The following is a 14,813-nucleotide window of genomic DNA, read 5'->3' as shown; positions in this document are numbered from 1 at the left end:
ATGGGGCTAGGGGGAAAGGTAGCTGGGAAGGCGATAGGTAGATGTGGGTGGGAGGGGTAATGGTGATAGGTTGGAGAAGAGGGTGGAGCGGATAGGTGGGAAGGAAAATGGGACAGGTAGGACAGGTCAACAGGATGGTGTCGAGTTGGACCTGGGATAAGTTGGGGGAGGAGGAAATGAGGAAACTATTGAAATTGACATTGATGCCGTATGGTTGGAGGGTCCCAAGGTGGAAGGTGAGGTGTTCTTCCTCCAGGTGTTGGGTGGCTTGGATTTGAGTGGAGAAGGCCCAGGACCTGCATGTCCTTTGACAGATTGGGAGAGGGAGTTGAAGTGGTTGGCCACCGGGGGGCTGGGGTTGTTTGGTGTTTGTCCCAGAGATGTTCCCCACCTCCACCCTCCTCTCAGCCCTGCTCCACCCTGGCCCCACATTCCTGAGAAAGGGCTTATGCCTAAAACGTCGACTTCCCTGCCCCTCATTTGCTGCCTGACCTACTGTGCTTTTCCAGCACTTTTCAACTCAACTCTCCAGCATTGCACTCAATGTCCTAGGCCTGTTCAGATGTCTGGTAACAGCGGGGAAGAAGCTGTTCTTGAATCTGTTAGTACGTGTGTTTAAGCTTTTGAATCTTCTGGCTGACGGAAGAGATTGGAAGAGTTCATAACTGGGGTGGGAGAGGTCTTTAATGATGTTGGCTGTCTTTCTGAGGAATAGATTGAGTCAATGAATGAAATGAAATCAAGTAAATGAGCACATAACAGAAGTGAGATAACCTCTCGGGCCCATCTCTAAGAGGTTTGTGAATTCTGAACAGTGTTACTTTGAGGATCATTTAAACACCTCAAAATGACATTTAGGTGAGGATCCACATTATGACAAAGCAAAGTGCCCTGACACATTCCCACAAATGAGCAGTGTTCAGGTCGGAGAGATTGTTTACAATGAGCACAGCTCTTTATAGAGAATAGAAAGATGGTCTGCGTTAAGATAGAGTTCCCTAATCACTCGTGCTCAAACTGTGAAATACTGCACTGAATTACTGTCACATGAATGAATGTTTTGCTCCGACTCAGCACATCTGCTACCAGACCAGTAATCCTCAATACCCCACCTCTGACATGTGTTTTACAGCTTGCTAAGGCAGGCTGTCTGTTAAAAATACAAGCCGGATAGGCCCCAGGTTAAGGCCATGTTAAGTGGCCCAGCAAGGACAGCATTATTGACTGTCTAGAGAAGAAAACCCATCAGTCCTTGTAGTAAATTCTGTATCCAAGAGTAGAATGGGGATTATGGACAGAAGGTCTGTCAGTAAGAAGATTGGGCCACAAATCAGACACAGACTGCTGGGGGAGACATGGAAACAGTTAGCATTGCTACACAATGCTGGAAAGTGCAGCAGTTTGAGGGCAACAGGCACATTTTCAAACTTCTACATGAGGAGTTTGATTGGGGTCCCTCACCTCTCGTCAGGGACTGTTGTAACATTACTGATTGATTGTGGCAACTGGTCAGCAGACTTCATGATCCGTGTACCATAGAACTAGCAGGTCAATTATGATGCAAAAACATTTTTCATCTGGCAGTTCCCCATTTTGTACATTAATGTTTTAGCACTGGAATGTGGACATGCAGCCCTTTACTGAGGATGCAGATGATATAAGTTTTATGTTGCAGTTGTAGTGTGTGGATTGACAGAAACTGTCGATTCTCCTGCTTCCTGACCTGCTGTGCTTTCCCTGCACCACCCTTTTCGACAGAAACTATTCAATGGTCCTGTTCAAGCACCCCAGAAATGACAGTGCATCTGAGGTCTGCTATTGAAGGGCTGTATAAAACATGCACCATATATTCTGCACCTTCTGTCCATCACACCCTCTCCTTTTCAGGTTTGGCTGGAGAATCTCCTTGAGAATTACTGTGAGACAGCAGCCCCTGTGGAACAACCAGCAGTTAATGTACTGACGTTTCTGTCGATAGAGAAACATCCAGGGGTTTTCACTCCAGTGTGAGATTAAAGAATGGGTTAGCATTTAAGATGAACAGGCTGTTCTTTTCCTTCCACTTGTAACTCCCCTGCAGGAAAAAAAATTCAACTGGAAACTCTGGACAAAATTTCACACAGACTCGGTGATGTTAAGTAAACGGTTTTATAATACACAGTTTTAAACAAAATAAGTGGCCATTGTAAAAAGCAATACTGCAACTTACACAACCCTTACGCCAGGATTTACATCTCTCAGCCCCAGGAACACTGGCAGTCTGACCCAGTCTCTCACACAGCCCTTCCTCCAACTAGAAGGGGTACTCACTCCACACAGAGGCTACTGTAGCCACTTCGCCGCTCATGGGAACTAAAGGCAGGAATGGTGTACAGTCTGAGACTATCACAGCGACATCGGTACTGGACTCCAGCGTGCCTCAGACATCCCGAAACTAGCCAGCAGCCACGTGAGAGGCTAGGTCAATTTTTGCAAGCTATTCAACCTGGGGGAAGCAACACACACACACATACGCACACCTCTCTCTCACTCCACATTAAACATACAGGGTGGGGAAATTTCCCAGTACGTTCAGCCACACTGTTGTATTGAAAATAACTGTTCCTCGCAAAACTCAATCGCAACCTTCTCCCTTATCTCCACGTTGTTAATATTAATTTAGGGTACTGAAACAAGTTTTTAAAACAAGGATAAAAGCCATCGTCTGATGTGCACATGTCCCATTAAGAGGTTTTGAAGCTTGGATCAGTGACTTGCGCCCGTTTGTATGAGACATTTCCCTCAGTGCTGGCAGCATGGGAGCCAGAGCAGCCTGTTCTGCACATACTCAGCTTTCAAATGTGGTACAGTAAAGACTGGGTCTGAAAGGGGAGAGGACACAAAATGCCAGAAGCCACTGCCTCAGTACAATGGAGCCACAGGACTTTGTATCTAGGAACAGCACTGGGATTTGAAACATCGAGCTATTCATTAAAGCTCAGCAACTGTCAATTTTCAATCATATTCATTCCAACCATTCTGGAGCTCCCTCCCAAACAGCTGGGTGTCCCTATCACACATGGACAGCAACCATTCAAGGGCCATGCCCACATCCCATGAGTGAATAAAAAAAATTCTATCTCAATCACTTTCTAGGGCCTTCAGGCTACAAAATAAGCTGTCTGCCATGACAGAGCAACTGTATACTGGACAGGAAGTGGAGATCCTGAAAATAGAGCGTGGCACTGAACACTTGGAACTTGAACTGTGATCAATGTTGTAGCCTCACCAACTAGGATTCACCATTCTCTGTCAGGAATCTCCAAGAGGGAGCAGCAGAGCAGGTCTGTCTGTGTGATGGTGCAGACCAACCCCAGGGAAGTTGGTGGGGAACCACAGCATAGCAGCCTGCACTGACAAGAGTGTGGGCTGAATTATGTTACACCACTCCCTCAAAAACAAGGCCCCATTATAACATTCAAAATATACTTTCACACAAAATAACGTACAAATCCCACCATGAACATCACTCTGGGTGACTGTGAGTCTGTCGGAAAGTTAAAGGAAGCAGCAAGTTTGTTTGCACAGATGTTCTGGGACACAGGGCCAGAGCATTAACTTTTAGCACTGAGCAGATCCAGGCAGCAACCTACTACCAGACTGAACCCCACCATCATCACTGGCCGGTCATTATAATAACCTGGTCTCCAAGGACCAGCTTGTTGGATCACTCTGTTTTGTCCTCTTAACAGAGACAGAGGGGTGTTTCCTGAAATGGCACCTGAAAATGCGTGAGAGTTCTCCAAGTGATAGACATTCTGGATTTTATGGTAATACTGGAGTGAGATGTTCAATCAGAGGCAAGACAGAAAGTGGCAAACAAATCAACAAGGAAGGAAGGGAGGCATCTTCCAGACGGATTATCTACAGCAGGAACTATTATTCAGCTTGCTTTATGTACCCTGGAGCCGGTGTTTGGAAATAATAGACTCAAGAAGGGAGAATCATCAACCTGCAGAGATCCAGGCCTGTAATCACCCATCTTTACCCACAGCAACGCCTCCTTCCACACAAGTATAAACACACAGCTGTATTTACAAACAAGATCCATCACTAACACTCCCCCTCTTAAAATAATAAAGCTGCATATAATTAGAAATCAAGGTGAAATCAGCAGAGCTCATTATGAACCCCACCCAATTAATAAATGCATCCAAATACAGATAAAAACACATGATGTGAACAGTACCTTGGTGTCTGCTCAACTGTGGACAGTCATGAACAGAAATGGGGAAGGCTGACACAGACACTGCACAGCGATAAGCGGCTGTGAGGCAGCTGTATGTCCCCTGGCTCTCTTCATGGAGAGAGACAACAGTCAGCTGCCTCACTATCGGACTATCACTGGGCTACTTCCTGCCCCTCTCGCATATTGCTATACGCCAGGAACCCCGTGACATGGCCCTCTGCCCAACATAGTGACTAACAGGCAGGACTGCACAAGCCCGACAATTATCACGCACAGGCCTTCCCGTGACCATTTACGGGGACAGTGAAAGAGCATAGCCCTGCCTCAGCCACCAGGGAACACACAGCAAAGGTAACCTCACGGACAACCAGGATGGATGCATTTGCTGATAAAGTTCTGCTCTATTGGCCACTAGGAGCTGAACTGGACAGAGCAGAGTCAGGCACACAGCTAGCGATGGGCACAGACTTGAGAACTGCCAGCTTTGTGTTGTAGGATTCCCATTGAACCCCCTTCAAATAGCTGCTGCCTGAGGCCCTGGGCTGCACAGAGTCTAACCTCAGCATCTGCTGCCCAGCGAGAAGAGATTATAATGGATATCTGGATATTAGGAATAAAATCTGAGTAATTTCTCAGTGCTTCACAACTGTCACTATCCTCGGCAGTAAGGCTCCACCAACGGACCAATCAAGTTGCTAAGATAAAATAGGCACTAAAGCAGTGACGTTAGCCCTTGGGGTTAGAGTTCATCACTTTCCAGACTTCATGTAGGAAGGAATGGCTCCACGGGCAGTCAGTCCTTCAAACCGTTTGTAGGTGTAGTTAATGAAGACCCAGTCCTTGTTCTTGTAGTCGGTCTCTGAGTGGTTACTCACTGCAACTGGAGTGAAGGAGAACGTTAGGAATTGCACACGAGAGAGAGCGCTTTCAGATTCCTGAAGCAAAATGCACTCCAACTTATATAGTCGGTACATTCCACCTGAACCCCGGTCCTCTCAAAAGTGCTCACTCCCAAGCAATGACAGCTGCACTCAGCAAGCTCCAGTTAACAGAACAATCCATACATCATGCAGCCCCACCCCGGAAATCACACCCAAACAGAGCCCTCAAGTGGATTATCGCGCTCAGTGTTGTCACTGGGTCTATTTAGTGAAACTACTTAACAGGGATAATTAATTAAACTAAGCAAAGACTCGACAATCTTTTGAAATTGCTCGCTTTTATACAATGTGGAGCCTTGGGTACTTGGGGCAGCACACGCCCAGCAGAGGGCCAGCACTGTGTACAAACCTGCCTGAAGCAGGGTAGGAGAGAGGCCAGCTGCACACTCACAGCCATTTCCATTAAACGGCACCAAGTAGCAGAATAAGGTACCAGCATATTTTATAGCATAAGTTGTCTATTCAAGTGCTCAAAGCAAACGTTCTCCTAGGATTTACACTCCCGGAATAAAACTTTATCTTGGGATTTAACACTAATGAAATCCCAGTGACAACACTGATTCAGCGAAGAACAAATGTGTAAGTTTAGAACCAGAAGCTGATAGAGATTAGTTGTTCCTCTGGATACTGGCAGCACCAGTAACTGGTCCTTACAGACAGAGCTTAGAAAGCAGTGAAAAGAAGCCAAACCCAGAAACTTGCTGATCACGTTAGGACAGACAGTGGTTCCAGACTCATTCAGCAGATGGGGAGAGTCTCTCTGACTCTTGTATGCTATAAATTACTTCTCGGTTTCCCCTTTCACTGACAAATGATTTGCAAACTAGAGCACTTGCACAGGTCAACCACTCCTCGCTGACAACACCCGCAACCACCTTGTCATGTGGGAGAATCTGGCCCTCTGCTCCCTGACCATGACTTATCAGACAAGAGGCCAGTCCAGGAGCAGCAGACAGCAATGCTAACCTCCTGGAAATGCCTCTCCCAGTGGAACAGCATTGTCAGGGGTTTGGTTCACTGTACTTCCCCATTCTCCAAAACACAGAAGGAGATTGGACCCTCTCTCTGGGCCTTCCCTGCACTTGGTCAGAGGGCAGGTGCAGGTAAACCCTGCTGAGGGTGGCCCCAAGGCAGCACGATGGGGAGAAGCAATGGATTGTCCTGCTTTGATTCGATCCCTGCCCTGTGGGGAGCAGTGCTGATATTTTAGTCACTGAAGCAACTGCTACTGTCAAGAGACTGGTCTCAGAGGATGCACTTCAATAACAATAGCTAATGGAAAAGTCACGGGATTGGAATAGGGCAGGGAAGATTTATTTAAGTATTGAGGGAAGGGAAAGGAAGATAGCCAGACATTAACTAAATTGCTAAGTTCAAGGATCAGATCTCTTCTACAACTCAAAAACCAGAGAAACAAAGAGTTATAACCCAGCTTCCCCCCAGATGGAGCCAGTGTGAATGTAAGAAAGCGTAGGACCAGGAGAGTTTAGTAAGGGATGAGGGGAATAAAATGCAGGTTACCTGTCTTTGAGGACAGACACTTCTTACCACTACTTTCTAGCCCTGCCTGTGACACTCCTGAAGAAGAACATCAGAAAACACTGCGTCACATTCAAATACAACAGCTTCATAGAAAGACACCAATCCCAGGGTGGACTCTCATAACAGGCACAGCTAGTAAAACACTTACTGCAGCAGCAGGTAATACACAGTCCCCTCCACCAGCCATAGAATTCATTCCACACACACTCTCACTGAACTCACTGACAAGGCAAAGGTAAGACATGGGCATTGCCAGTGACACAGACAGTGTGGGTTCAATTCCCACACTGGCTACAATTAACCTGAAGAATTCTCCTTCTCAATCTCTCCCCTTGTCTAAGGTATGGTGACTCTCAGGGTTAAACATCACCAGTCATCTCTGTCCAACAAGAGAGCAGCCTGGGAGGACAAGGAACTGAACAATGAGGTAAACTGGAAAACTGCAGTGACTAATGGGGGAAAAACGCAATGGGTCAACTTCCTCTGTCTGAGAAGTTCTCACAAACTGTAGTTAGAAGGGGCACTCCAACTTCTCCCACAGCTGTGGAACTGGAGCTCAGCTTCTGTCGCAGTTACAATTGGGACAGCAACAAGGTTTCAGTGTGCCTCCCATCAACAGGCTCTCAGTCCCCAGACAGTGCCTGGGACAGTGTAAAGTAATGAGAGACCACTACCTTCCCAGTGACAGAAATGTCACCTCCCTTTTAGTGTCTTCAACACCAGTGTGAAGGAATCGTGTTCAGTGCAGACTAGTCAGACACTGACACTGGCAAGATAAGGCAATCTGTAGACAGGCAGTGAATCCGACTGAGACACACAAGCTGCCAATCGCTGTGGTGCCCCCTCCACCTTGTGCTTACTCTCTAGCCCTTCTACATTTTGCTGTGACTGATCGTCTCCATCTAGGACGCGGGGTTAGGATGTTAACTGAAAGTGGAAGACGGGGTTTGGAGTCACTCTGAGCCGATGTTCCAAAGTCACCCTTCAATAACCCAGACAAGAAAGTGCATGTCCAAGCAGTGATCAGAATGAGCCTCCCCTGATGTCAGGAAGATAACTCAACACTAAACTTATCCCAAACAGATTCATCGTCACATGGACTGTGCGTCTAACACTATCCACTGTAACGGACGGCTTTTAACTAAATAATGCTCTGTTGAAGCAGGAACAAATAACAATACAAAAAACTCAGAACCCATCTCCTGGGAGGGAACTGACTCCCTCCCTAAAGGACTGCTCCTTACCTGGCTGTAAGATGTCCGAATCAGGGAATTCATCAAAGTTCGATGTATCATCAATACTCTTTATTTCAATGGAGATGGCTGCTGGCCTCTCCCTGTCAGAGGGGAGAGATCGGATTAGAAACTGCAAACTGCTCAAAAAAACCGGGACACAGCGATCAGAAACCACAGAGAACAGCACAGCAAAATGTCAGCAGGTATGTGGCAGCTTCATCAGACACAGCAGAGGTGACCCAAGGCCAGCAGTACGCTCCTCGCACTGACCCGGGCATTCCCCACAGGGACCAGGGTGTGCAGCACATCCCAGCAGCCTGCAGGGACCAGTGCGTACCCTGCACCCCAGCAGCCCGCAGGGACCAGGGTGCTCACCGCACCCCAGCAGCCTGTAGGGATCAGGGAGTACCCTGCACCCCAGCAGCCCTCAGGGATCAGGGTGTTCCCCACACCCCAGCAGCCCGCAGGGACCAGGGTGCTCACCGCACCCCAGCAGCCCGCAGGGATCAGGGCGTTTCCTGCACCCCAGCAGCCTGCAGGGACCAGTGTGTACCCTGCACCCCGGCAGCCCGCAGGGACCAGGTCATTCCCCGCACCCCAGCAGCCTGTGGTGGAGGTATAAAGGAGCAGTGAGTGCACTACAAGGGAGCCAAATGCTTCTGCAAATTGAAAGTTGACAGTGGTGGTGAAGTCAGAAACAAGACAGTCTCTCCAGGAAAGCGAGTCAGAGTTCTGGAGCTGGGCTTGCACAAGTTAAACACTCTCCCACCTGATGTGCTCCCAGTCGACACCTTCAAAGAAGAAGTTGCTCTTCACATCTTCCACTCCATTGGCCCCAATTCTGGTCTCCGACTCACAACAGAACCTAAAAAGATCACAGGTCAGAGGGGGACATGTAAAACACCCACATCAAACTGCTCACAATGTGGTCTCCTCTGCACTGAGGAGCTGAAACGCAGACTGGGCAACCGTTTTGTAAAATACCTGTGCTGTACCTGTGAAAAAAAATCTCTGAGCTTCCAGGTGCCTACTACCTCAACATACCATCACATTCCCTAACTAACACCTCTGTCTCAGACTTACTGCAATGCTCCAGCCAAGCTCAGCACAAGCTAGGAGAATAGCACCCCATTTTCTGCTTGGGAACTCATCGCCTTCTGGGTTCAACTTTGCATCAAACATTTTAGGGCCTGAGCACCTTCTCCCATGTCCTTACCCCAATCTCCACCCACCAGGCCTTCTTATCACATGGACTGCTACCACACACAACCTATTCTCACTTCATCGGCCCCACTGGCAGCTCCATCGGCCCCACTGGCAGCTCATTACTTATTCCTTTCTTTGCCCCATTGCTGTTCTCTCTCTGGGCTCCACTTCCATCCTCTCACTCAGTTATCCCACATTCCGACCCAGTCTGAAACATATACCCCACTTTTCCCTAGCTACAATCAATCCTGAAGAAAGGTGAATGGATCTGAAACATTAATTCTGCTTTCTCTCCACAGATGCTGCCAGACCTGCTGAGTTTCTCCAGCATTTTCGGTTTTTCTACACTCCCTAAGCCAGGGCAAAATCACCGCTGGGGACAGAGTGTAGACAGGCAAAGATCAGTTCAGACCCATAAGGCAACAGCCTCCGAGCCACATCTCACTAATGACTATTCCTCACAGGAATCAATACAAGGGCTATTGCACTACAAGAGTCATAATGGCCAGTCTACCCCATGCTCACCTGACATCGCGCACATTGTCCAGCAGGGGTCAAGAGCATTGATTAGGACTGTTGAACCTACCCCAGGTAAACCCAGAGACCCTGTGACAAACTACAGCAGCATCAAGCTTTGGTACTGGCTTCATGAGAATGGGCAGCAAGGTGGCACAGTGGTTAGCACTGCTGCCTCACAGCGCCAGAGACCCGGGTTCAATTCCCGACTCAGGCGACTGACTGTGTGGAGTTTGCACATTCTCCCCATGTCTGCGTGGGTTTCCTCCGGGTGCTCCGGTTTCCTCCCACAGTCCAAAAACGTGCAGGTTAGGTAATTTGGCCATGCCAAATGTGTTAGGTGAAGGGGTAAATGTAGAGGCGGGTCGCGCTTCGGCGGGTCAATGTGGACTTGATGGGCCGAAAGGCCTGTTTCCACACTGTATGTAATCTAATCTTAAAAAAAAACCCTGTCTGTGCAGGGTGACAGCAGAGGTGCACATAATGGGAGAAAAAACACCAACTCAACAAGAGGGAACTGGCAGCATACATAGGCAATTCATGCACGTTATTGTGGTTCTGCTCGCCGAGCCGGGAATTTGTATTGCAGATGTTTCGTCCCCTGTCTAGGTGACATCCTCAGTGTTTGGGAGCCTCCTGTGAAATGCCGGAGGAAACATCACAGAAGCGCTTCACAGGAGGCTCCTAAACACCGGGGATGTCACCTAGACAGGGGACGAAACGTCTGCAACACAAACACCCAGCTCGGCAAACAGAACCACAACAACGAGCACCCGAGCTACAAATCTTCTCACAAACCTTGAACAATTCATGCATGTTGGAGCACAAGATAATAAACAGGTCATAGCTTTTTGCTACAGCACGTGGTAACTTTAGATATTCCTAGGGAGTGTTGCTGAACAGAGAGACCTTGGAGTGCAGTTTCATAGCTCCTTGAAAGTGGAGTCAGAGGTAGATAGGATAGTGAAGAAGGCATTTGGTATGCTTTCCCTTATTGGTCAGAGTATTGAGTACAGGAGTTGGGAGGTCATGTTGTGGCTGTACAGGACATTGGTTAGGCCACTTTTGGAATATCGTGTGCAATTTTGGTTTCCTTCCTATCAGAAAGATGTTGTGAAACTTGAAAGGGTTTAGAAAAGATTTACAAGAATGTTGCCAGGGTTGGAGGATCTGAGCTACAGGGAGAGGCTGAACAGGCTGGGGCTGTTTTCCCTGGAGCGTCAGAGGCTGAGGGGTGACCTTATAGAGATTTATAAAATCATGAGGGGCATGGATAGGATAAATAGACAAAATCTTTTCCCTGGGGTAGGGGGAGTCCAGAACTAGAGGGCATAGGTTTAGGGTGAGAGGGGAAAGATATAAATGAGACCTAAGGAGGAAATTTTTCACTCAGAGGGTGATGTGTGTATGGAATGAGCTGCCAGAGGAAGGGGGGAGGCTGGTACAATTGAAACATTTACAAGGCATTTGGATGACTATAGGAAGGGTTTGGAGGGATATGGGCCGGGTGCTGGCAAGCGGGGTTAGATTGGGCTGGGACATCTGGTTGGCATGGACAGGTTGGACCGAAGGGTCTGTTTCCGTGCTGTACATCTCTATGACTCTATATTCTCAATAATCAGACAGGTCTCCATCAAATACTCCCAGGATAGGAACAGCATGGTGTTAGATACAGAGTAAATCTTCCTCAGAAGAAGGTGTACAGTCAAAGCCTCAGTGTTATTTCCGGTCATCTTTACCTGAGAATTAAATCCTTGGCTTTCTCTGAAATGGGAACCTCTGGTGGGAATGTCAGGGTCTCCCTCCAGTTCATCACTTTCTTATACGTCTCCTGGGGGGTCTCTGAGCAGAAAGGTGGGTAGCCTGAAAACAAACAATTAGCAGGATTTAAGGCAGGGCTGGGTTAGCGAGGTGAAGCAGCTTCAGGGCCAGCATCCAGCCTCTGGGATATGAAACAGTGGTCACACGTGCCTCCCTCAACTGGCCCTCAGTTACATCTCCCCTCAGACTGGAGGGACCCATTCAGCATCAATCTCCTGAAGCAACCGGGTCAGCAGTCACTGGGCAGGGCAACAAAACGTTTGATTTGGCAGCTGAACGGTTTCAAAAGAAGGCTGCAATACATATGCACCTCACACACCAGTCACCGTATGGCTAGATTACACACACTCACATTACCATGCAGTTACACACCATATGGTAATTGCAAACACAAATTCCTTCATGAAGCTACACCACAGACAAAACAACACTGTCTTTCCAGTAAATCCCCCACACCACACACAGTGCTGCTAGCAATACCCTCTGGTTCTCAAACTGACATGCAAGACTGGTTGATTATAATGCTCTCACTGTGCAGCCATTTCTCAAGGATGGAAAAAAGCAACAAAAGGAGGAATGAAGTTCTCTTCCTGTGTCGGACCGATCAGTTATGCATCGTAGACCAGAGCAACCTTACCAATCAGCATCTCGTACATGATGACTCCAAGTGACCACCAGTCGCAGAGTTTGTTGTAACCGGTCTGCATGAAGACTTCTGGTGCGATGTAATCTGGGGTGCCCACAGTGGAGAAGGCCTGAAGGTAGGATGAGAGAAACACAACAATCCATGCATTGGGATCTGAACTGAAAGCAATCCTTAGCTCTGGGTCTCCCAGCTGCCAGGTAACACAGTCTGAGTTTCACACGTTTGGGGCACACAAGGCTATCAAGTATGACAGGCTGGAATTATAAACTTTGTCGTCAATAAATGATCCACGGGTGACAGACCAATCAGCTGCTTGCTGCCAGACAAAGCTCCATTGGTACAGAGCTCCCTCCTGGCTCCGGAGACTGGAGTCGCACTACTGCTTGAACAAGCAGTTGGTTAAAATTGTACTTCCAGTAAGCGTTAGGTGACTTGCTTTTTGTAAAAAAAAAGAGTGCAGCAATTCTTGGTTTTTAAAACAATTTTCTTCCCATTTCAGTCCACAGTAAAAAATACAGAAAAGTAAAAATATATAGCTAGTGTCACGCACATTTGCTACGTCTTGGAACAACAACCCATTGAGGCTGCCTAAGTTGTTAGGTGAAAGATCCAGCAATGTTATAAACCGGGCACAAGAGCCAGTTAATTCAGAGATGCCAGCTTGTGGACTAAATGAACGATAGCACGCCCACAGGACGGAGACAAAATACTACAGCAAGCACATCTGCTATTCAGTCAGCACTCCCAACTCACTGATGCTGGAGCACATACACATCACTATCAAGGTACTTTACATTTGAAAAGGTTAAAACACTCACAAAGTGGCTCTAACAATAAGCATTTTATTTGGGAAACTCCAAAACATGACCTTGAGGCCACACTGGGTGTTTAATAGAACCTGTGGACTCCTGCTGATTCAGACCACAACTGCAACTAGAATTCAGTGTTCAACCTGGGATATGCCACGGCAAGGTAGGATTAACTAGCTGGCAACCTGAGGGGGGTGAACAGGCAGTTGCGCATTAATCCCGGATGTTTTAATCCGATGTGACAGCATGACTTGGGACTCTCTTATTCACCTCACTGAAGAGGGCCTGAACCCAGCCCGTCAGGAGTACACTCTGTGGGTGAAGTGTCAGCCCTCAACCGTAATGCACGAGTCTGGGGTCACGTTCCCCTCCTCTTCCCCAGGCTCCAAGTCCCCCAAGCAACTGCCTGCACTCACCAGCTGCCGGCGGTTCCTCTTCCAGGTTTCCGCTTTTCGCTTTGAGTTCATGTTCTGGAAAGCTAAGAGAGGGGATAGTTTAGAACACACATTAGCTGATCACAAGCATTAAGGCAGCATTTACTCCCTCAGTAGCACAGCTTAAAGACATGGCACATCAAGCTGATGTTGCTCTGATATCAGACAGAGTACAAGCTCCTGGCTTCCATTCCTATTAAACCTGCTTTTCGAGTAAATCTTTTCAGGAATGTTTTTCCACACCTCTGCAGGTGTTGAGACTTGAACTCAGGCCTCCTGGACTAGAGGTAGGGTCATTACCATTTCACAAGGTACAGCATTACCAGACTGACGTGTGAAGTACTTGGAGCTAGCCCCTATTCCTGTTTAACTCTGTTCTAGATGGGCACCAGGAGCTGCACTCGGGATCCGGGAAAGGGACAATCAGGCAGGGTCCATACTGTTCATTCCCTATCCAGGGATTCAAACTGGACAGCGAGAGAGAGCGCGCATTAAAGGTCAGACTGCCAACATTCCCCAACTGACTCACCCAGGATCAACCTTTCTCTTGTTGTACAAAAGGTGGGAAAAGGTCCGGTAAACCATTCACAGCAGCAAATGTAGGCCATTCGGTCTGTTGAGTCTGAACATTATTCAGCGAGATCATGGCTGATCTGATAATCCTCAACTCCACTTTCCTGTATTTTCCTCTTACGCTCGATTCCCCTTACTGATTAAAAATCTGTCTAAAGCAGCCTTGAATAGACCTAACATCCCATCCTCTAGACCCCTCCGTAGTAAAGAATTCCACAGATTCACTACACTCAGAATGCTGCATGAAATGTGCTACCTCCCACTGAGATTTTGCCCTCTGGTTCTGAACTCTCCCATCGATCCTGTTAAGGTTACCTCAGAATCTTGTGTGCTTCAATAAGGTCACCTCCCATTCTTCTAAACTCCAATGAGTACAAGCCCAACCTCTCCTCACATGACAGTCCCCTCATACCTGCGACAAACCTTCTCTGGTCTGCTGCCAATGCCAGTTTATCTTTATTTGGATCAGGGTTCTAAAACTGATCACAATATCCAGCTTGGTTTAGTAATGAGAAGCATGATTTAATCGGTCAATCTTCCAAGCAGCCAGCACAGGGAGGATGGGCAGAATGTTCTCCTGTGCTGGATCAGCCCATAATGCAATAAATAGCTCCTGGGGTATTTGCTGACACCTGCAAAGCCATGGCCACTGAGAATCCCAGGAGGGGCAATGGGAGAAAAACAAATCCTTAACTATTTTCTCTTTTGTATAACCCTACCCACCTTCCTCCTCAAACACAAAGTCCCACAAAAGCAGCTAACATCCCTCTCTGGTAGCCACACTGTTCCATACCACAATTCAAATAATGGCTTTTTGCAAAACTCCACCTTGGGTGTTAATCCTGATTGCCAATCCTTCACT

General features: G+C 47.6%; 1 protein-coding gene across 6 annotated transcripts in view; it reads right to left on the bottom strand.

Annotated features, from left to right (window-relative positions):
* Nucleotides 1-2,134: 2,134 nt before the first annotated feature.
* Nucleotides 2,135-14,813, bottom strand: part of LOC132828466 (serine/threonine-protein kinase 38) — a 107,404-nt gene continuing 94,725 nt past the window's right edge. For all 6 annotated transcript variants that reach the window (XM_060845618.1, XM_060845624.1, XM_060845621.1 and 3 more), the window contains exons 9-15: nucleotides 13,361-13,422; nucleotides 12,127-12,244; nucleotides 11,408-11,531; nucleotides 8,716-8,811; nucleotides 7,956-8,047; nucleotides 6,691-6,747; nucleotides 2,135-5,108 (exon numbers count right to left, since the gene is read on the bottom strand). In XM_060845618.1, coding sequence (XP_060701601.1) covers nucleotides 4,978-5,108; nucleotides 6,691-6,747; nucleotides 7,956-8,047; nucleotides 8,716-8,811; nucleotides 11,408-11,531; nucleotides 12,127-12,244; nucleotides 13,361-13,422 — 680 coding nt within the window. In that variant the 3' untranslated portion in view covers nucleotides 2,135-4,977. The remainder of the gene's footprint in view (nucleotides 5,109-6,690; nucleotides 6,748-7,955; nucleotides 8,048-8,715; nucleotides 8,812-11,407; nucleotides 11,532-12,126; nucleotides 12,245-13,360; nucleotides 13,423-14,813) is intronic.

This window comes from Hemiscyllium ocellatum, chromosome 26, assembly GCF_020745735.1.
Source record: "Hemiscyllium ocellatum isolate sHemOce1 chromosome 26, sHemOce1.pat.X.cur, whole genome shotgun sequence".
Lineage (NCBI taxonomy): Eukaryota > Metazoa > Chordata > Chondrichthyes > Orectolobiformes > Hemiscylliidae > Hemiscyllium > Hemiscyllium ocellatum.
The sequence above is the reverse complement of the archived record's forward strand: the minus strand, read 5'-3'. Positions and strand labels throughout refer to the sequence as shown.